This window comes from Mesoplodon mirus, assembly GCF_964341445.2.
Source record: "Mesoplodon mirus genome assembly, chromosome: 9".
Lineage (NCBI taxonomy): Eukaryota > Metazoa > Chordata > Mammalia > Artiodactyla > Ziphiidae > Mesoplodon > Mesoplodon mirus.
In genome coordinates, this window is record NC_138985.1 from 69260785 (window position 1) to 69283598 (window position 22814).

The window sequence follows — 22814 nt, forward strand, 5'->3', positions numbered from 1 at the left end:
TTTTCTGGTGGTAAAATATACATAACGTTAAATTTACCATTTAAAGCATTAAAAAATTTTTATTTTATTGAAGCATAGTTGATTTACAATGTTGTGTGAATTTCTGCTGTACAGCAAAGTGATTCAGTTATACATACATATATTCTCTTTCATATTCTTTTCCGTTATGATTTATTACAGGATATTGAATATAGTTCCCTGTGCTATACAGTAGGACCTTGCTATTTATCCAAAGCATTTTTAAGTGTGCAGTTCAGTGGCGTTAAGTACATTCACATGGTTGTGCAACCCCGTCATCATTTTGTACCTGTACAGCCTTCAGAATCCAGTCTTGCTTCTAATTTTGCCCCCTTTAAGGAAAGAAATAGAAATTGAATACCTGTGTTGACTTATTTTCACCATGCATCAGAGAAAAATGGAAAAAATGGAAGAGGCTTTCTTTGCCATTTCTTCTGTGCTTTAGGCTACATAGCTGATGAAAATCAAATGCAGATAAAGTTCCAGGGGCAAAGAAGGGCATGTATCTGCTGCACTTGCGCATCCCTGAGGCAGATTATTTCTTGCTCTGGACATCACAGTCTAAGGGATTGTTTTGTGAACCTGGAAAACATAAATGCTCTTAAACTCATTTGGCACTAAAGTGTCTGGCCACCAGAAGCACAAAAAGCCTTTTAGAAGTATGATCTGTAGCTTTATAATGTGCAGAAATGATAATTTCTAAAAATTAAGATGCAAAACTCTTAGACGGCTGAACTTTGTACTGGTGCACACGGCATAAGGCAGTCTGACCAGCCTCGGCTCTGCCCACGGCTGCTGACATCACCTGGTCCGTCTTCGGGTCCGCGCTGCGTCTTGAACCTTCTTGGTGGGTAAGTGCATCGAAAATGAGGAGCCCGTTGACACAAATGGTTTCAGGTTTGGAGCCTTTGGCAGTGCAGTTTTGTTATCACTAGATGTCAGTGTGGACTTTTCCGACCGCCACCCTCTCTCTGCAGGAGATGTACCAGACAGCACCCTGGGTCCTTCTCCAAGTCCTGGCAAACACAGGGCTATTTTCAGAACTGTAATTTCACCAAATATATTATATACTTACACATTTTAACTTTTCAGAGTTCTTTTAAAACACAGAAACCCTGAACCAAAGGCTGTACTTTTTAATGCTGTAATCTTCTAATCTCTGTGTTTGCATTTGGAAGGCAGCCCACCAGGCTGTTTTGAGGCTAGTAATGGGAAGTCCCAGCTGTGTTCCACTTAGGGTCTTTTTTTTGTGGTATGCGGGCCTCTCACTGTTGTGGCCTCTCCCGTTGCGGAGCACAGGCTCCGGACGCGCAGGCTCAGCGGCCATGGCTCACGGGCCCAGCCGCTCTGCGGCATGTGGGATCTTCCCGGACCGGGGCACGAACCCGTGTCCCCTGCATCGGCAGGCGGACTCTCAACCACTGCGCCACCAGGGAAGCCCTGATGAGCTTTTTAATAGCCTAATTCCATGTGATAGAAAACTGCTGTTTGTAGTAAACTGTGTGGGAAAATAATAAGGCCTAAATTTCCTTCAGTCATGGACTGTTAACAAGGAAGACAAATAAATTTGCCACACCCAGCATTAATATTTGGTGGCCCTCCAACCTGACTGTGCACAGCACTACCTCTGCTTGTGAATCCCCATTTTCAGGACGTCGATCCTAGGAATAGCACTGAGTTGGTTCAGGGTGAAGACACAGGGAGAGCAGGAGATGTGGTTCCTGCACTGAGAAACATTGTGCAGAATGAAATCCAGGGCTCTGAGAAAGCTGTTTATAGCCCCGTGCAAATTCAGTGTAGGATTGGATGCCTAAAGCCAACAGAACTTAACCCCATGCCTTGCTACAACCTAAAGGCTGGTTTTGTTCTGCCTTGTAAAGCTGAATTCATCTCCCACTTCTCAAATTGATCTTTCCTACCTAGTGCTCCCAGGGACCCAAAAGCTTACCTGTCATTCTTGAGTGTCCCTTCTCAGTCATGCACAACATCCAATTGGTCTCCAAGACCTATGGTAGCTATTCTCTTAATAGCTTTTGAATCTGCCCTACATCAGTCTCTTAACTAGTCTTCCACTTCCCTGTGCTTTCCTCCATCCTATCAAGAAATTCTCCAAAATACTGCTTGAGTTATCCTTCTAAACTGTATATACACTCATACTACTTCCCTGTTTATGAAAGTGGTTCCTTTCTGCCTTCTGGATTGATTCTAACCTCTTAACCCAGCACACCAAGCCAGTTAGACTCTGCCTCAACCTGCTTTTCCAGCCTATTCGCTCACCTCATCGCCTCCTACTCTTCGTTCCAGCTGTAATGAACTGCATGCCGTTCTTCAGATGCTCAAAGCTCTCCCTTGCTTCATGCTCCCTCAGCCTGGAATGCCTGTGGCTGCTTAAGCCAACTCTCTCTCTCAAGATTCAGCTCAGTATCACTTCTGGGAATTCATCTTTGTCCTTCACCCAACCCCCATCCCTGCACTCCGCCCCAGCATGTATTTACCACACTGCACTCTAATCATCTCGTTATTTATATCTATGTCCTCTGACTCTATGCTGTAAGGTTTTTGAAGGCAGGAACCCTGTCTGGCTTAGCTTTGCATTCCCAGTGATAAGCACAGGGCCTGGCAATGACAAATGCGCAGTCACTTTTTGCTTAAGGGATGAAGACATCTCCAGTGCAGGTCCCAAGGTATTCTGCTGTTTCCATGCACCAGGGAATGACCTAGTTCAGGGCTGTGTTCCAAAACCTACACGGTTTAGACCTGTTTCCCTAGAGTGCAGCCAGAGCCCAGCTAGTTTCTGGGAAATAGAGGGTGGGGCGAGTTGAACAGTAGCTCTTATTGCTCTGTTTTCTTTCTGGTTGCCAGGGAAAGGTCATCCTGAAGTTATGAGTTTACCACTTCCAACCTGGCCAAACCTGGGGGCATACGTCAGTCAACAGCAACTCAAAGGGAATTGGCCACCTAAGGTATGGACTGCCCTGGATGAAAAATGTAGAAGATGGCAAATGGGACACATGCAAACTTAATGCGGTAATGACAGCCTGCTACGTCAGTAGTGATTCAGGATGGGTATTGTCACTGCTGTCTCTCGTGATCCACAGCAGTTACTGATGTCTCCTGTGTGCAGACTGTCTCAGAAGCAGGCACTGTAGGGAGTTAAAAATAAAACAGAAACAGAGTTCTGTATTTGGGAGGCTTATGCAATCTAGGTCTAAAATAAGGGGCTTGCTTTTATTGGGGCTTTTGGCTACCTTTCCTGGTAAGGGAGGAAGTGGTAAGGGAAAATGTCTTATAATACCATTTAATCATTCATGTATAGCCATAGTGATTTCCGCAAGTGACAGGAAGCAGGGAGGTGGTGCATATGCACTGGAGGAGGGACCACATGCATTATGTAGCAGAGAGCTATTTTTTCTCCAAGCTGTTCTTCATTTCTGTAGGCAGGGAAATGCCCCTCGGTACTGACCTCATGACACACCTGTCCACTAAATGTTGTGTTTTTTCAACAGTATGCCCCTCATAAAGAGCAGGGATTCCTTTTAAAACATTCTGTATGGAATCTGAGAGTTTTCTTCATAATGGAGGAAAATCATCATGGGTTGTGGTCATTTTGTATTAAGGGTTTTAAAACAAGGGCTTTTAAAGATTTTTAAAAAAATACTTTCTGCCATCCAAAGTGGATTAATTGAGAAGAGAGCATAATATAAATATTTAAGCTCTTATTAATACTCCATATCATTTTGATAAGCAAGAATTAAGTTATTTTTATTAGTAGTTGCTTACATTGTATCTCGTGCTATTTTTGGAGAGGAAAATGATCCCAGAATCTATGTTTGACATAGCTTAGGGATCTGGCCACTGACTGATTAACATGAAATGCTTTCACAACACATTTAGTCCTGTTCAGGACTCCGAAGACTCCTTAGTGAAAGCGTAATTTAATTATCCTATAGAATCAAGAGGTTTTTTTTTTTTTAAAGCTTTAGATATATTTCAAATAGCTAGTCCCTGGTCTCTTAAGGACAATTCCTTTTCACATTTCATACATATATTTACATGCATACACATTCATCCATCCAATGATGGAAAGATGTAGGTTTGTCATCATGACATGTCATATTGTCATCAGGATTAGAGTAGTGATATACATATTAGTAAATTACTACTAAACAATTACTACCAATAAATTCTCAAGTGCCAATATATATTAAAATTACAGGGGACTTCCCTCGTGGGGCAGTGGTTAGGAATCCGCCTGCCAATGCAGAGGACATGGGTTCGAGCCCTGGTCTGGGAAGATCCCACATGCTGTGGAGCAGCTAAGCCCATGCGCCACAACTACTGAGCCTGCGCTCTAGAGCTCAGGAGCCACAGCTACTGAAGCCCGCACGACTAGAGCCCGCGCTCCGCAACAAGAGAAAAGCCACCACAATGAGAAGCCCGCGCGGCGCAACAGAGTAGACCCCGCCCGCCGCAACTAGAGAAAGCCTGCGCGCAGCAATGAAGACCCAGTGCAGCCAACAATAAATAAACAAATTAATTAATTTATTAAAAAAAATTATACAAATTGGTAAAATCAGTCCCAGTCAGTGTCAGTATATATTAAACTGCACAATATCACAACCTGCTAGAGGTAATATGCAAATTATTACAACCTGCTAGGGATAATAACATTGAGATTAAAATGTGTGTATCTATTAACAAATTTCAAAGTAAAGAGAGACTGAATCTTTTGAGACTCACAACTACTCTGTGAGACTGGTATTATGATTATCTGCATTTTACAGAGAAAACAGGTTTAACCAGTTTAAGTGGCTTGTCCTAAACCCCACAGCAGTGCTAGGCAGAGCCAGGGGCTTACCTACTTCATGGTGTGTGCTTATAATCCTGTCATGATGGCTCCATCCTTTGGAAGACAGGTATGATTGATTAAAGAATCAATGAGAGTAAAGGGAAGGAAGTATTTGGCTTACTCATGACAGAAAAATAAAAGTGTGCTAAAGGTATTATCCAAATTTTTGATGTTCTTTGAAAAATTACCCAACAGTGCGATTCCTAAATATTCCTCTAAACTGACTTCAGTTTTTTTTTTTTTTTGCGGTACGCGGGCCTCTCACTGTTGTGGCCTCTCCCGTTGCGGAGCACAGGCTCCGGACGTGCAGGCTCAGTGGCCATGGCTCACAGGCCCAGCCGCTGCGCGGCATGTGGGACCTTCCCGGACTGGGGCACGAACCCGTGTCCCCTGCCTTGGCAGGCGGACTCTCAACCACTGCGCCACCAGGGAAGCCCCTGACTTCAGTTTTTTTAAGATCTAAATTTCTAATCACCACTAAAATCTTTTGTAGGGTGGGTTAAGATAAATTTTAATGTTTAGATGCCTCATTTATTTCTTTAAAAATGAAATATAAGAATAGGAAAAAAGCCTACATAAAGATAGGTAATTATACATACAGTCCTATGGTTTGGTAAGGAGACTAGGTAGTATATAATACCCCTCCCCCCAAAAAAGAAGGCAAAACCATGGCCATCTTTTAAATACTATAATGAAAGGAAAGTGGGATGGCAGAGACTTTAGCAGACAGTGTAGGGCTGGTGCTGACTGCAGGACAGCATGGTTGGGAGGCTATGGGCCTAACTGAGCAGATTAAGGGGTGTGACAGGTCTTCTGCCTGGTGCAGATCTGCTGTCCTACGTGTCAAAGGCCTGATCCATCACAGCTTTAAAAGAGTGGGCAACAGAGGAAAGATAAGCACAAAAAAGAGTAAGTGCCAAAGGGAAGAGACTCACTCCAATTGCAATCCAACTAGATAACAGCAAAATGATTGGTCAGGTATTTTTATTGAGGATCCCACAACTAGCTTATCTGTTCCAGTGTGGGTTTCCGGTCACCAAATTTGTCAACATGAAGTGCTTTAACAATACAAACTAATTGTGAACCCCAAAAGTCTGTGGTCAAATATCATCATTTAACTCTGTCAGGAGGAAGAAAAACAAAGCATAAAAAAGCTTCAAATACTAGAAATTTTAAAGAGCTGGGGCTCTGGTCTCTTGAAGAGTCACTGAGCCATTAAAACAACAGTTCTGATTATGTACAGGAGAGTGTCATTTAGACCAGTACTTCTCCAAAGACGGTCAGACGTCTTGTGGCATCAGCATCCCTGGGCTGCTTGTTAGAATGCACATTCTCAAGGTCCAACCCTGATCTAAGGAAGGAGGATCACTGAGGGTAGGGCCCAGCAGTCTGTTTTAACAAGGTCTCCAGTTGATTCTTTCATGCACTAAAGTTTGCAAAGCACTGATTTAGACCATCGTCTGTCAAACTGCAGATTACAACCCATTAGGGGGTTATGAAGTCAGCTCAGCAGGCAGTAACCAGCATTTTACAAACAAAAGTGAAATGGAATAGACTAGAAACTGGAGTGCATCCCACGTAGCAAGGGTATGATCTCATAAAACTTTGTTCAGTTCTATACATGTATACTGATTTGGATGAAGCAGCACTTTTAATTTTTGAAGAACTGGTAGGGTAGAATAAAGAAGCTACACATTTTAAATGAAGTCAGAACTGTCTGGCTGACAATAAAACACAGTGACAGCTTAATGTGGATTCCTGTTTGGAGAGAGACAGAGGAGAGAGGAAAGAGGGCCAAGGAAAGAACATAGCAGGCCAGTTTCATAACTCCAGAATCCTCAAGGTGAAAGAAACAAAAAGTCCCACCCAGAGAGGAAATAGAAGGGGCATCTACCACAGGGGAAATGTCAAGGAAGATAAGGTCATGTGTGACCCTCAGGAAACAATCACTGAAGCTGGAATATTCATTCACTCCTTTATTCATTCATTCATTCACTCCTTTATTCATTCACAGATCACTTATTTATTGTACCATCATAGGTCCCAGGCACTGTGTTAGATGCTGGGCGTACAGATGTGAGGCCTATCATGGACAGTGTTGTTTAATGACAGACAGAAGATCAATAATAATAATACAATTGTGCTGTGAAGATCAGTGCTGTGAAGGGATTATTAACACAGCACTGAGTGGGAATACTGAAGTTAGCCTGTGACGATGGGGTTAAGAGTGGGGTGACAGGGGAGATCCATATGGAGAGGGAATTTAGTCAAGATGATGACCACATCTTTTTTTTTTTTTTTAAATCTTTTTGAATTAGTGTTTTTATTTTCTTTGGATAACCACATTTTAACATGATGTTCTGTTTTGAAACTAATCAGTTGTGGTAGATGGTGTTTCTAGATACACAATTTAAAGCAGAAGGAATTTAGCTGATCCACACAGACACAAAAAATTTTTCTTTACGACATTTTGATGGCTTAATAACAGGAACTGACACTTGAAATTTTTCATGTAACTTTGTTTATTGTAAAATGTTTTACTAAAATTTCATATTTAGCTTAGATATTTGATAGCCAGACAATTGTTCGTGTGTGTGGCAAAGACATGCTTGCTATGTGCTTGCCAAAATTTTTTCCTTCTCTTCCTGGGCACACACACAAAACCACATTTTCTGACCCCTTTGCAGGTAGGTTAGCCTATATGACCAATTTCTGCCAACATGGATAGTGGGCAGAGGAATGTACACCCTTCCAGGCTTGGCCAAAACTTCTTCCAATATCTGCCCTTTTTCTTTGGCCAGCCAGGAGCACAGGATCTAGTGATGGACTCTGTGAGGGGCCCAGGGACCTGCTTAGCACTAGATAAGAGCCTGGGTCCCTGAGTCACCCCTTGGAGAAGAGACACCCAGGATTGCCACTTAAGTGGGGAACTGTTTGGAGGGAGATGAGAGGGTGTACCAAGTGAACTTGTAACGTGCTTTCATTCCATCAAGACCCTGAGGTTGAGGGGCTTGTTTCCACTGCGTAGCTTAGCCTGCCCTGACTAAGATGCCGTCCCTGGCACTGAGGAACACAAAGCATATATCTATGAGCTGAATGAATGATCATTACAACTCCAATTTTTATCCTCTGAATCCAATGTTCAGCCTGTAAATGGCCTTCTCACTACTCACTTATTCAACAAATACTTACCTAGAGGTTACTGCGTGCCAAGCACTGCAACAGTGAGCCAAGAAAACCACACTTTCCATGCCCTCATGGAACTTACAGTCTTGTGAGGAACGGACATCAATAATCAAACAAATGTAAAATTCCAACTGTTGTGAGTGGTGTGAATGCTGGAAACCTGGCACTAAAAGGGGATTTTTTTCCTAGGTAGGAATAAATGAATAAATGTGGAGTGCTTTTCAGGTGTAATTAATGTCTGGGTAAAAATCACTTAAAAATATAGGTTTGGATGTGATGAAGCAAAGTATAACTAAATCTGGATACGAGTAAGAGTCACAGAGTTAAATCTTTCCATTGAATAGTTTTAACTAATAAATGGGGTTTGTTCCATATTATAGTTACCTAAACTTTTAAAATGCATAATGTATAAATGATGTATAAAATTTTATACATGATAAAGTATATAATGATGAGTATGAAACTCTTTATCAGTTGTTAGCTCCTCAGAGACTTGCAAAAGTCTTTTACTCCTTTTTAAAAATCATAGTTTATTACTTTTCTCTATTAACAGTAAGTTCTTGCCATATTGGTGACAAATTCCTGCTGAACCACAGTTCTGCACCCAAGGCCTCATTCAATAAAAGTTAAATCGGATCAAATCACTAGATGCCTTCTTAAGTGAGAGCTTGTCATTCTGATAACACTTTGGCGTTTCAAACTTTTCTTTGCTTACCAAGTAAACGTTGGTTTCAGTAAGCTCATACCTAAGATGAAAGAATGTTAGATTTGAATTGAGTAGCTTTGTGTGTGTGTGCGTGTATACATATATATATATACACACACAATACATCAATATCTATACATATATCCTTCACTTCTGTTTAAAAACTTGATTCTCATACCTCAAAGAGTGATAAAAATAATTAAAAAGCTTGATAAAAATGATTACATAAATGACTCATTACAAATATGGAAAAACGACAAAGTATTTACGTCTGCATTTTGTACAAAAAACACCAGTTGCAATTATTTTCATATAGAGGACACTTTTAGGCATTTTAAAAATGGGGGGGTCAGAGCAGGCTGTCCACTGGGTATCCAGACCATGCTTTGCTACCAAGACACCACATTACAGTTACGAATGGAGTGAGAATTTTATTAATTGCCATTTTAGAGAAATTACAGGATTTTAAAACAGCAGGTACCCTCGAGATGTGATACCAAGATCCCAGGTAAGGAAACTAAAGTTCAAAAAGGTAAAATAATTTGCTTATTACACGTAACTTAGTTTTGGTCCCAGACCTAGACCTCAGGTCTCCTGAATCGGGTGCTTTCTCTGCACCACAGTTTTTGCCCTACAACTGAAGATCAGGCTGGATTATCCTTAGTTCTATCAACTCTGTGCTTTCTCCACACTCAGAGTGTTTAAATGGGATAGATCTAATTCAGATCAAGTTGGCTTCTGCCTCCTCGGTTCTTTTGTTTTCAGTCTTTTATCATCAGCATTGGTGAGCTTCTATTTAAACGACACACTCGGAGTAACACCAAGGAGGAAGTTGACACCCACCCAAACTAAATGACTCGGGACACAGGACCAAGCCACTCCCAGCCCCAGCTGGGAAAAGGTGAAGTAGACCCACGGTCGGGTCCGGCGTCCGAGGGCCACGTGCGGCAGGAGGGGCCGCCTTCTGGTTGGCGCTCCGAGGGGCTCGGTCCCTCCAATCGGCGTAGGCCCTGCGCTGGAGAGGGGGCGCGCGCCCTGCATGAGAGGGCGGGGCCAGCGACCTGTCCATCACCGATTCCGCGGGTGGCAGCACCTACCACACCAAGGCACCTAGGCGAGACAAGGCCGAAGCGGGAAGGCCGCGGCTGGGGGAGGCGGGGCCAGGCTGGCGGGAGCCAATCCGCAGGGCGGCGCCAGGGGGCGGGGTCACCGCGCGCGACCCAAACACTCGGGCCCTGGCGCATCCCGGAGCAGCGCAGCTTCTCCGCCTTCCGGTGAGAGGGCCGCAGAACCTCTTCCCCTCCTGGGCACCCCTACCTTCGTGGCCCACCTCCCCCCCCACCCCCGCCCCTCCTTCACCGGGGGAGCCCGGTGACGGTTGCCGGGAAGCACGCGCTGCCCCTCCCTCCCCTCCTGCGTCCTCCCCTCACGCGCCACCCGTTTTTCCTCCTTCTCCGTTAATAACAGCTGGGTGGCTGGGGGAGGACGGAAGGTGGCCTTGGCTGAGTCTGGGCGGGCGCCTCCCACTCACCCGCGAGCCGCCGTGGGAGCAGGAGGATGGCGGCGGTAGCGGCGGCCGCCCGGGAGGAGGCGGTGCCGAGGCTCCCGGCGCAGAGCGCGGCGGCGGCAGAGAGCGGCAGCGGTCCGTCGCGGCGCACCAGAACCGAAAGCAGCGGCAGCTGCGCAGCCACCTGAGCCGCCCCTCCCGCCGGAGCCAACGAGCGGCGCCCACGGGAGCCAGGACCTCCTTCCTCTCCGCGTCTCCTCGTCTCCCGCGCCCCCTGTCAGGCAGCAGGTCTCGCCTGCCAACCCCGAGAAGAGCGCGCCGGGCGCAGACCGCCCCTCGGGGCGCCGGGCTGCGGCCCTGGACGTGCGGGCTTCTGTCTGCGCCGGCCTCGGCGCCTCGACCCTGCCCTCTCGCTCACGCGCTCGCTCCCCCCCTCCCGGCGCCCCGGGCGCTGCGCGCGGGCCCGGCCCGGGACAGGGCGGACATGGGCGCCAAGCAGAGCGGCCCGGCCGCTGCTAACGGCCGCACCCGCGCGTACTCGGGCTCGGATTTACCTTCCAGCAGCAGCGGAGGGGCCAACGGGACCGCGGGCGGCGGGGCGCGAGCTGCGGCCGCCGGGAGGTTTTCGGCTCAGGTGCCCGGCGCGCACCAGCCCAGCGCCTCCGGTGGCGCCGCGGCGGCCTCGGCGGCCCCGCGCAGCCGCTCCCTAGGCGGGGCCGTGGGGACCGTGGCGTCGGGGGCCCGCGCGGCGCAGTCCACCTTCAGCATCCCCAACAGCAGCAGCGGCCCGTACGGCTCCCAGGACTCGGTTCACAGCAGCCCCGAGGACGGCGGCGGCGGCGGCGGCAGGGACCGGCCGGCGGGCGGGGGTCCCGGCGGCCCACGCCTGGTGATCGGCTCCTTACCAGCTCACCTTTCGCCGCACATGTTTGGAGGTATGGCCCCTTCCCTCCTTGGCTCCCGCGGGCGGCACGTGGGCCGTGGCTGCGCTTATTTTTACCCTTCTCCTTTTCTCCTTCAGCTTGGGCGCCGGGGGTTCGCCGCGCTGCCGGGCCGGGTCACCCCTCTTGAGGCAGGGAGCGGGGGGAGAGAGATCGCCTCTTAACCCCTGCAGCGCCGCTGCCGCGCGACCCTTGTGTTTGGTTTTTTTTTTTTTTTTAACACAGCGTTCACTCTCACCTCTTCGCGGCTCCTTAGTCCAGAAGGACCTTGTTTGCCCCCCGGAGGTGAAGGGAGCAAATATTGTTTTAAAAACAAACCGACGCAACAGCCCTGGTGCTTGTGGGTTTTAGTAGCAGGAAGTCAGGAGAAGACCCGTTGCTAAATGTAGTTCTATCTGGTGGCTCGAGTGGTGAGCAGTTTTTAAAGGCCAAAAGTCAGAGTCTGAAATGAACAGATGAGTATTTGAAGAAGAAGGGAGTTATCGCCTTTGGAGTGACTGTTAATATTATAAAACTGTAATTCTTGTGTCTGTGTAAATAATCCCACCTATTGCGTACACTTTAATTGGATGAATGTGTTAATGAAAAGTACATTTTTAACCTCAATAAACTGCTACTTTAGATAATGGTTAATGTGAGTCCTGCTTAATTTGGACAGAGCATTAAAAAATTGAAAACAGTTTCTTAAGGAGATAAACTAATTATCATAACTGCCTACAAGATGCAGTAAAAGCTCTGGGTGCTTTTGAAAAGCCATGTTCACTAGAGTTCAGGAAAAGACACTGAAAAATGGAAGTTTTAGTAGTTAAACGATATGTGTTTATGTAGAAACAGAGGGGTAGGGGTGCCCCTGATCTGAGGAAAACAAATTCTACCTCTTCAATTATGTTTTATGCTTATGAACTTTTTGTCAAAACGGTTAATGATAAATGAATTAAGACACCCTCGCTTCCCAGTTCATGAAAAGAAGTAGAAGTTAACTCTGGTTAGAGATGCAGACTATAGAAGATAAACGTTTCCATATCATTGCGTTATGCCTCATGATATTATCTACATTCACAGTTGAGCACAGATGAATAGTGAAAACATCATTTCCATTTCTGTACCCCTTTTACTCATGTGCTTATAAATGTGAGAAATTTGAGTAGGTGGTTGGTAAAGTGGAATATTCAACAACGTAATTTATCTGCTCTGTTCTGTACTATCAGCATTCCCCTTAGCATAAATTAAAAATGGGAATGACATGTCTAGTTTTTTCCATCTTCTTAATACTGGTTTGTATATTCAAAATATAGAGCAACTCTTTAGTCACCTTACTTTAATTACTTGTTATTAAAGTGATTTCTGCCATGTAACTAAAATTATTGACTTTTCCTAAGATTGGCCCTTAAAAAGAACTTTTGTTTTTGAGAAAAAGAATTAGTGCTGACCATACTGTGATTTGTGATTCGTAATTAACACAGCTGAAGGTACTGTAGTCACCACGTCGAAGAATAACAAAAGACAGTTTCTTGAGAATGGAAGATTAGTGCAAGAATAAAGGCTAATAAGCTGTTTTTTAAAAAATGATTATCTTTTTAAGATTAAAATTTGCATTTAGCAGTTATGTATATTTAGAAGCTTGCTAAAGAAGGGGGAATAGGAAAAGGTTTGTTAAATCAGTAGTTTTTATTTCTTTGGTATACTGATGGAGTGTCTTAATTCAGTTTTTTTTATAGGGCTGATAATTGCTTTTAACAAAGAGTCTGTGTGTATGGGTTTATTTTATGAAATATGTTCCATTCAGAGCAGGGCAAGTAGTTGACACCTGTGCTATTAATTCACAGTAAAAGCAAATGAAGAAGACCTAGTTGCTGAAAGTTGGAGAAGTATAGCATTTATCTTTTTTCTTATCTAAATTCCTAGATTTGTGCACTTAGTTCTTTCAGTATTTTGGGAGTTAGGATGACTGGGGCCTGGTGAAAGCACAGTGACACTGAGAACTGTGGCAGCCTTTCTTAACCAAGTCTCTGTAGAGAATGGAGCCCTGATGTCTTAAGGCATCTATTGTATGCAATTAATTAACTTTTTTCTCCTGTGCATTTAGAATGTTTCTAGTTATGTATCTTTCTTAGGAAATTTAAGAAGACAGTCATTCAAATAATCTTGTGTTTGGTGATTCAGATGAGGAACCCCAGTTGAGAAAGTTTGGAAGAGGATCACAAATTACTTTTTCTTATTAAATTATGGGAACAGATCAAAGTGCCAGTACCTTAAATCCTAGTTAAGACCGGAAGATGGAATACACTTAGGTGAAAAAGCATCTTTCCAGCGGCATTTGCTTTAATGAGATTTTTACCTGTATTTCAGTGGATGGGCTCATTAGGGAAACTTAATAGAAGCATGTTTGTCATAATCCTGAGATTTAGGGAACCAGGTGATGAATCTTATTATTTTAAAACCTAGGCTTTATTATACTCCGTATTGAGTTAATTTTTTAGTATCTATTATAGTGTTAATGTGTTGATTCAGTTACAAATTGTACAGATGTTTGGGCATTATAAAGTAACTCCATCTGAAAATTGAGAAAAGGAATATTTCTAAATTAGTGGAAAGTTATTTCTGTAAGTTTATAAAACTTATTTTAATCGATGTTTGTATTGTTACTGTCTCCTAATAGGGAAATATGGTGCTAATAAGATTCAAAATTGTCTTTCCTTTAGAGGGTGTCATGTAATTTATAGAAAAGGAAAACCTAAACAGTACCACTTTCTAAAAAAAAAATTTAGAAGTCTGACAAGTTGAATTGTTACTAGTTCTGTCATAATGAATTACCAAATTAAATGAGGTTTTCTTTGTTGGTTTATGTTTTTCTCTCTTTGGGACATGTATTTTGGCTATATTCGCTCTTATTTAGTTCCCTCTAGAGAACCAGAAGGGAGGTGCTTAATTCACATATTTCTGTTTACAGAGATTTCCTAGAACTTCTTAGAACTGAATTATTGTATATCAGAATATGATTATAAAACATGTAGGAGTTTTTAGGTCAAGTAGATTTTTCTTCTTTTAGTTATTCTTTTCAAAGTGCTGAGTTTAATACTATTACAGTGAACAAAAGCCTTTTCTTGTTTATCACGTTTGTTCTAAAACAGGTCTTTAAGGGAATAGTCTAATATTTAAAAGACTTGGTGGTATCTTAGGATTTTTTTGGCTCTATTGTGTGTCTACATTTTTTCCACTACCAAGTTGCTAATGTTCATAAAATCAATTATATGCGTGGTAAAATAGTGTTTAATGATCCAGCAAGGATGGCAGAGGTAAATTGGACTATAAAATTATACCAGTCAGTGGAGTTCATTTCTAGAGAAACCATGTGGGCTTCTCTTACATCCATGAGTTTGGAAGTAAAAAGGTAAAATGAATTAATCTAGACCATTTACTGATGGTACTGGGTTGCTTTTGGCCTCCTCCTAATTGATTGGCTTGAGTTTCTTTGGGCGTGTTGTGCCTATGAGTATTTCAGTCGTCTGATTGTAATTCGGGTGCCTCCTGTTACTTAGGAAACATGCTTCCTTTTATTGGAGGAGTTTAGGTTATCACTTAAAACAATATGTTAAATAAAATTTGTACTTCTGGCAGACTTATTTCTCTTAATCTTCAAGATGGATGTGGGTTTTCAGGTGTTAGATTATCTTCATTAATTAACTGTATTGAATTGTACTCAGTCACTACTTCTTACCAGTATCTAGTGCTAAAATGTTTGAACTGGGGATGTTGTGGTTAATCTACTTTCTGTTCCTGAATGTTCTTTTATTAAATTGAAGGCTTTTATGGGGTAGTAGAAGAGAAATGTCTGCTGTTGCTTAAGAAAAATGACTCTTCTAACCACTATCCTGTCACCCCCCCCCCAAAGCAGCCCACAAGAACTCTGATGGTTAATGTTTCTCACTTGTGATCTCACATAATCTTTAAACACTCTAGGGAGATACTTTGTGTTGTATGCTTTGTTATGCTAAGGTGTGGACTCTGCCATGGAAGTCTTTGCTTTGGGAGTATTTTGAGTTTTCTTGACTGCAAGGTGGAAGGTGTGCCAGAGGGAGGAGTGGTTTGTGTTGCACTGGGCATTATCTGATATGAGAGCTGCCTGACCTAAGTACTTTTGATGCCTTGCTGTCCGCGTAGCCAGAAAGAGCTCTGTTGTTTTACTCACAGGTAGTGTCTACAGCAAGTCCTCCATCTGCCTCCAGTTTGATTGCTTTGCCTGGTAACAAGTAAGTAGGTTCTTATTTATTTTCTGGTTGCCAATACCACTAATTAGATACCAGGTGTTTTCAGTTTATTATTTATCTTGTTTTTGTAAGAATTGCCTTAATGTTATACTTATTGTATATACTGGGTATATGTACAACTGGGTATTTTAGCAAATGAGTTAAAGAAGTATAGGAACTGCTTTTTGTAGCACAGTACCTCCTAAATGTTTTAATTTTGCATGTATGTACTTGACTGGTGTTATTAATGAATTAAATTTGTTCTACGCTTATTTAAGTGTTTAGAAATTGGGGCAAACATGCCCTTTGTATGAAAAAAGTGTTCAGAAATACCTTAGGTTTGATAGTATTCAGTTGCAGATAGTTTTCTATGCTGCTTATTAAATTACTACAGATTTAGCTGCCTAAAGCAACACATCTTTATGATCTCACAGTTTCTATGGGTTAGGAGTCTGGGTGCAGCTTAGCTTGGGTCCTCGGCAAGACTACAATCAAGGTATTGGCCAGGACTGGGGTGTTTATCTAGAGTCTGGGCCGGGGAAGGGTCTGCTTTCAAGCTCCCTCCCTCAGGTTGCTGGCAGAATTCATTTCATCATGGTTGTTAAGCTCTTGCCAACTTGCTTCTTCAAAGCCAGCAAAGGAGAGACTAGCAAGATGGGCTGGTGCTACACTCTTATGTAAATATGTACATGTAATCACACACAGCCCATTGCCTTTGCTGCATTCCATTGGTTATAAACAAGTCACAGGTCCTGCTCATACTCAAGGGGGAGGGAATGACAGAAAGGTGTAAATATCAGGAGGCAGGGATCACGTGTGGCCACACTGGTTATAGACTTAGGTTGACCAGCTAAACATACAATTGTTCTAACCGTAGTTTTGAACTCATTATTTATTTACTTTGAAGAAGTTGTAATATTGTAGGTGCTAAGGGTTGTTTAAGTAAACATGAATTGAGCCCCTCCTAGGGGCTGGGCATTGTAGTTGTCAGGGGTACAAACATGGGGCTTCTTGCTGTTCTTGCTCAGCTCTCAGTTGAATTTGAGATGATTATACACTTGTAACAGGTGCTATAATAAATAGGACTGTTAACAAAATACTTTGTTGAGGTATCAGTACTAGGGCAGTCTAAGAATACCTCACAGAGGAAGATAACATTTGAACTGTGTTTGGAAGGATTTAGAAGTTTTCTGCAGGGAGGACAGTACAGACTAAAGAAGAATCCACAAAAGCCTTGGCTTTGATATGGAATCTTGAAAAGTTGTGTGTCTGTATTGTAGGGTGCAAGGAGGAATGATGGATGAGAACATGAAGCTAGAAGAATAGCCTTGAACCAGTTGTTGAAGGATTTTGCAGGGCTACAAGTTTGTTTTACTTAACCAAGTTTTAAAGCAGGGTGGTATCATGATCAGGCCAGGGGCACCATTACAATCATAGTTTATATGATGGCAGCCTTCAAAGCTGTATACAATTGCCCTGATCATGATTAAATTGCTTGTTAAGAGCGGGAGAGTGGTAGCAGGAAGGTAAGCTAGGACTCTTATTAGAATATAATTGGTGGAAGATGCCTAAATTGAAATCATGGCATAGGTGAGGAAGAGGATTTGATTGAGATTTCTAATATACAGCTGATAGAATTGAGAACGGGGGTGTGTAGTGTTGTCATTAACCAATATTAAAAATAAAGAAGAAAAGAAGTTTTAGGAAATGATAATGAGTCCTTTTAGGCTTGTTAAATTTTGAGGATTTCCATCTAGAAGCATCTTTTAAACAATTGGAACTGTAAGTCTCTAATTTAGGACATTACAAAAAATTGAGAAATTGTCAGTTTGCAGATTATAAGTGAAGCTGAACAGTGGTTAAGATACTGAGGGATGGGGTTTCCCTGGTGGCGCAGTGGTTGAGAGTCCGCCTGCCGATGCAGGGGACGCGGGTTCGTGCCCCGGTCCGGGAGGGTCCCGCATGCCGTGGAGCGGCTGGGCCCGTGAGCCATGGCCGCTGAGCCTGAGCGTCCGGAGCCTGTGCTCCGCAACGGGAGAGGCCACAACAGTGAGAGGCCCGCGTATCTATCTATCTATCTATCTATCTATCTCTCTCTCTCTCTCTCTCTCTCTCTCTCTCTCTCTCTCTCTCTCACACACACACACACACACACACACACACACACACACACACACACACACACACACACACACACACACACACACACACACGAGATACTGAGGGATGGATGTAAATTGAGGAGCAAGCACGGAATCCCGGGGAGCAAGAATTTTAAGATACAGGCAGAGTAGGAGGCCAGCGACTACAATTAAAGCACAAGGAAAAAGAAGTTGTTTAAAATGTTTTTATTAAAATAATATGTGTTCATTAGAGAAAACTAAAATGCGGAAAATACAGAAAGGCACATGTAAGCAATTGCAAATCATTTGTAATATTACCACGAGAAATAACCAGAACAAAATGTTGATGTCTGTTTTTTCCATATATATGTCTTCGATAGAAAATTTGAAAGTCATTCTTGTATATTCTTTTGATTTTAAACCTTTGTGATGTTCTAGTAAAAGATTTTAAAGCTACAGATTTCCCTCCAAGAATTGGCTTTAGCTGAATGCCACAAATTTTGAAGTGTTTTGTTAACATTCAGTTAAAAATATTTTCTCATTTCCCTTGTGATTTCTTCTTTGATCCATGGGTTACATATTTCTTGATAAAATCCTCTTTCTACTTCATCAGTTTCTTCTATCATTTTTTTTACAGCATTATTTTTAATGACTGCCTGCTACTCCAGAATTCATTCAATAAATATTTAATGAAGACCTACTTTGCCTTGCACTGTCCTGAGGATATAGAAGTGAAGAAAGCTCCGTGCTTTCATGGGCCTTATATTCTACTTGGGGGAGACAGTAAACAAACAAGTAAGATTATAGTGTGTCAGAGGGCTTAGAATGTGATGGAGAAAATGGAGTGGAAAGGTAGATGGAGATTGTGGGGTGGAGATTTGTCTCTATTTTATTTTTTTATTTTTTATTTTTTATTTTTTTGCGGTACGCGGGCCTCTCACTGTTGTGGCCTCTCCCGTTGCAGAGCGCAGGCTCCGGACGCTCAGGCTCAGCGGCCATGGCTCACGGGCCCAGCCGCTCCGCGGCATGTGGGATCTTCCTGGACTGGGGCACGAACCCGTGTCCCCTGCATCGGCAGGCGGACTCTCAACCACTGCACCACCAGGGAAGCCCCGTCTCTATTTTAAATAGGGTTTTAGGGATAACCTCTCTGATAAGGTGACATTCAAGCAGAGACTTAAGGAGTAAGCCATGAAGGATCTCTAGGGGAGAAGCAAACCAAGGCAGAAGAACAGTAACTAGAAAGGCGCAAAGGTGTGATTGTAATGAATGTACCTGATGTGTTCTGGGGACAGCTATGAAACCAGTGTAGTTGGAGTGCAGAGGGTGGTAGAAGATGAGAGGAGTGGGGTGGGGCAGTCTCATGAAATGCCTCATAACCATTGACCTGGTTTTGAGAGTTTCATTTTAGAGAGAGATGGGGAAGCATTAGAGAGTTTTTTTGAGAAGATTGACGTAACCTGACTTAGACTCTTAAAGGATTGCTCTGGCCGCTCTGTGGGAGTAGACCCTAGAGACCAAGAGTCAAGCAAAGACGCAAAAACTCTTGGCAAGAGATAACAGTGGCTTGGACGTGGTGGCGGCACTGGCATTGGTGAAGAGTTGCCAGACTCTAGATATCCGGTTCTTTGAAGATGGAGCCAACTGGATTAGATGTAGAGGAGTGAAGGATTAGCCAACCCTTGAACAACATGTGGGTTAGGGGTGCAGGTGCTCTGGGCAGTCCATTTTCATTTGTATCCCCCTCTGAAATCACCATTCCTCCACATCCACGGTTAGGTGTGGGGGGTCAACCAACTGCGGATGGTGTACTGCAGTATTTACTATATTGAGGAAAGTCCATGGATAATTTGACTCCCACAGTTCAAACTTGTGTTGTTCAGTGGTCAACTGCAGTTTGTTTGCAGTTTGGTGGTACTATTAAACATACTATTGCTGTCAAAATCCTGGCATGCAAATTTTTATATTTCTCTAGTTCTTAGAAATTTTTCAGAGTCAAAGAATCGTTAGAACCAAAGATATGCATTTGTTCAAGGCATTTGATCTTTATTGCTGAAATTGCCCTTTAGAAGGGGCAACTTCTTCAAGCAAGGTATAATTTTTAGAACTATCCATATCTTTTTTTTTCTCCCCATGAAAACTCAAATGAGGTTTTTGGTACTTAACAAGTGCATATTGGTAGGTGCATTTCGAGTAATAGCTGTCAGAATCATTGTTTTATTCAGTGTGTGTGTGTGTGTGTGCTCCCTCTCTTTTTTTTTTAGAATAAAGAAATTTAGTATATCAAAAAAAAGAGTAAGTACATTGCATCATTTGAATTTAATAAATTCTGACCATTAGGAATTTAATAAATTCCTAATCTTTGCTTGAATTGTGATTAGTCTGTGATAGTTCATTAATTTATCCTATTTGTATACATGTGAGCTGAGAAAAAGAACAAAGAAACCATATATATCTGTGTGTGTATGTATGTATATATGTGTGTGTGTGTGTGTGTGTGTATATATATATATATATATATAATGGGTTGTTATATGTAATTTGTTTGAAAGAGCCAGGTCTTGGTTTGAACAATAAATGTTACTATTTTTATTATTGATTTTTTTTTTTTTTTTTTTTTTTTTTTTTTTTTTTGCTGTACGTGGGCCTCTCACTGTTGTGGCCTCTCCCGTTGCGGAGCACAGGCTCCGGACGCACAGGCTCAGCGGCCATGGCTCACGGGCCCAGCCGCTCCGCGGCATATGGGATCCTCCCAGACCGGGGCACGAACCCGTATCCCCTGCATCGGCAGGCGGACTCTCAACCACTGCGCCACCAGGGAGGCCCCTATTATTGATTTTTATTTCATTAGTTGTTTTATCTTTTATTTTCTCATTTTGTAGTTAATTTTATTTTCTCCTAGCTTCTTAGTTCATTTCTTTTTCTTTTTTTTAAATAATAAAAGCATTTAAGGCTATGATTACTCTTCAGTACATACAGTTACTTCCCACAGCTTTAGACATTTAGTATTTTCATTGTCATTAAGTATACTTTTTTCATTTTAAATCAACTCTGTTGAGGAATAATTTTATTAACTACATTTAGATTTTTTTCTTTAACCTGCGAGTTATTTTCAAGTGTAGCTGTGATAAATTTTTAGGTGGTAAATTTACTGTTGTTGTTCTTGCTACCCTTTGTTATTTCTAGTGTCAACTAGGAAGGCAGCTCTGTGTACCACTATGTCACCAATGCTGCACAGCTCTAGTATTAACTAGGAATATTACATTGTAGTCAGAGAATCTGAAGACTTTTTCAACTGCACATGATAGATATACAATGCAAAATAGCATTAAATGGAAAAACAGTATATTGTCTCAAATTATTAGAAAGGATCCTAAAATAGCCCACAGAATCAAAGGAACAAGTTCGGGAACCAGGGTCCGTGGAGCTGAAATTGAGCGATTCTGTGTGTGTGCGTGCGCATCCACACCCTGGTTTCCTTTTGCTTGTTACCTAGTTTTATCCTCTTGTATTGATTATTAGGCCTTCTTTAAGCTGATGGTCTGAAGGCTCGCCCTTACTTCCATCCACGTTATCTGAGTGGCCTGAAGGGTATATTTCCCTCCAGCTCCAGCGGAAGGACTCTGATTTGAGTTCTGTGCCTATCCATAAATCAGTCACCGAAGTGAAGGAGATGGAATGCTCTCTCTGTATGTGCAGGCGGTATTCTGTTATTATGGGGAAGAGTTTGGGTTTTCAAGTCAGGCTGCCTGGATTAAGTCCATCCATACTGTGTGACCTTAAGCAAGTTATTTAATCCCTCACCTTAGTTTTTTCATCTCTAAAATCAGGATAAAAATCTTGTTTTGTGGTATTGTGAGGCTTAAAGTAATCTGTATAAGGTATGTTATATCATTATTTTAAACTAACATTTGAACCTCCATCAAAAATGAAAACATTCAAGACTCACATCCCTCTTCTCATTCTCACCCTCTTCAGGAAGACCATGTCCTTTACTCTTCTCAACTTCTCAGATTTTGCAAAAAAAAATCCAAAATTTTAGTTTTAGTTTTTCTATATGTCTCTGTTTCCACGAATCTCCCCTGAGTGTTTGAATTAAGTTTTACAGTGCATTTACTGTGTTAGTCAGATGGTAAAAACTTTGTAAATATTCAGTGTTCTTCAGGTACATTTTGTATTTGATAACAAGGCTAATGATCACCAAAATTATTGTTTATTTACATCATATATAAAAACTTATTTCTCCAGAGAGAAGTGTTATGTTTTTATTTGTGTAAAGTAGGTATATGTAAACTGAATTTTTGAGCCAAAGAAAATAGGTATGATGTGGACTATACAAATGGGGACAATCATAAAGTTGTCTTAGAAATAAAATTATGCTGTGCTTAATAATAGCTCTTTTTTTCATAACCATTTGACTGTGTTACAAAACATTCTTAATCAGTCTGAATATGTTTTATGAGTGGTTGGAGATGGTTGGGGGAGATGGTTGGTGAGAAGTTAAGGCAGGTCAGTCCTTTTGTTAAGTGTATGCTACTTCTCCAGGGAAGTATCTGAGAAACTTAGCATTTTTATATTGTATGATTTACTGCATCTCAGGCAACCTGGTTGACATGGCATTTGATAAAGAAATATACTGCTTTGCTGGTGTTTTGACACGCTCTGGTCTGAGATCTCTAAGGTCTTGATTTGGAATTTTTCAGATTTCCCGTCTATTATAACATGTCTTCAGAAAGTACATCTGGTCGGTCACCTTGAAATCTCAGTTCCTTAGTAACTCCCATGTTTCACTTTCCACCATCTTGCCACTTAAAGAGTTCTTCAGAGGAATGTCGTTAGTTTCCTTAAGAAAAAACGTAAATGAAGAATATTTAATATTATAGACCACTTTTAGTGTCTTTTTAAATATAGAACTAATACTATTTTATGTATTAATTTATGGATTTGGAAAGTGATTTCACAAGCACTAACTCATTTGCGTCTCATAAGAAGTGTGTAGGGTAGATAATTTCCTTGGTTATTTGCAGATGTGAATCAGAAGTTAGATGAACTACCTGCATTTATTGTATTTTAAATGTTACTTATTCTGTATCTTAGTTGTAAAGTGTAATTAACTTCTACTAATTCAGCATCCTGTTCACAGTTGGCTGCTCTTCTTTTCCTGTACAATTAAAAAATTTTTTTGTTTAGTTTTGCATGTAGTGGCCAAACCCTCCCTCAGTTGTATATTTGCATTT

General features: G+C 42.1%; 2 protein-coding genes across 3 annotated transcripts in view; one reads left to right on the forward strand and one right to left on the reverse strand.

Annotated features, from left to right (window-relative positions):
• Positions 1-770: 770 nt before the first annotated feature.
• LOC309810858 (uncharacterized protein) lies at positions 771-10907 on the reverse strand. Its single transcript, XM_082633157.1, has 3 exons — positions 10821-10907; positions 9603-9869; positions 771-1034 (listed from the first exon to the last, which is right to left on the reverse strand). Exons 2-3 carry the CDS (start codon positions 9826-9828, stop codon positions 820-822), a joined length of 441 nt encoding a protein of 146 aa, XP_082489283.1. The 5' UTR covers positions 9829-9869; positions 10821-10907; the 3' UTR covers positions 771-819.
• ZNRF2 (zinc and ring finger 2) overlaps positions 9900-22814 on the forward strand; it is a 98641-nt gene continuing 85726 nt past the window's right edge. The window contains exon 1 of one of the 2 annotated variants that reach the window (XM_082633153.1): positions 9900-11201. In XM_082633153.1, coding sequence (XP_082489279.1) covers positions 10751-11201 — 451 coding nt within the window. In that variant the 5' untranslated portion in view covers positions 9900-10750. The remainder of the gene's footprint in view (positions 11202-22814) is intronic. The other variant, XM_082633152.1, reaches the window with a different exon arrangement.

Bases quoted from the DNA above. Each gene is read 5' to 3' on its own strand.
- LOC309810858 (XM_082633157.1), bottom strand. From the start codon at position 9,828: ATGGACAGGTCGCTGGCCCCGCCCTCTCATGCAGGGCGCGCGCCCCCT. The intron at 1,035-9,602 runs GTGGGTGTCAAC...TGTGTTTGCCAG, and splicing joins TCCCGAGTCATTTAGTTTGG to GACTTGGAGAAGGACCCAGG.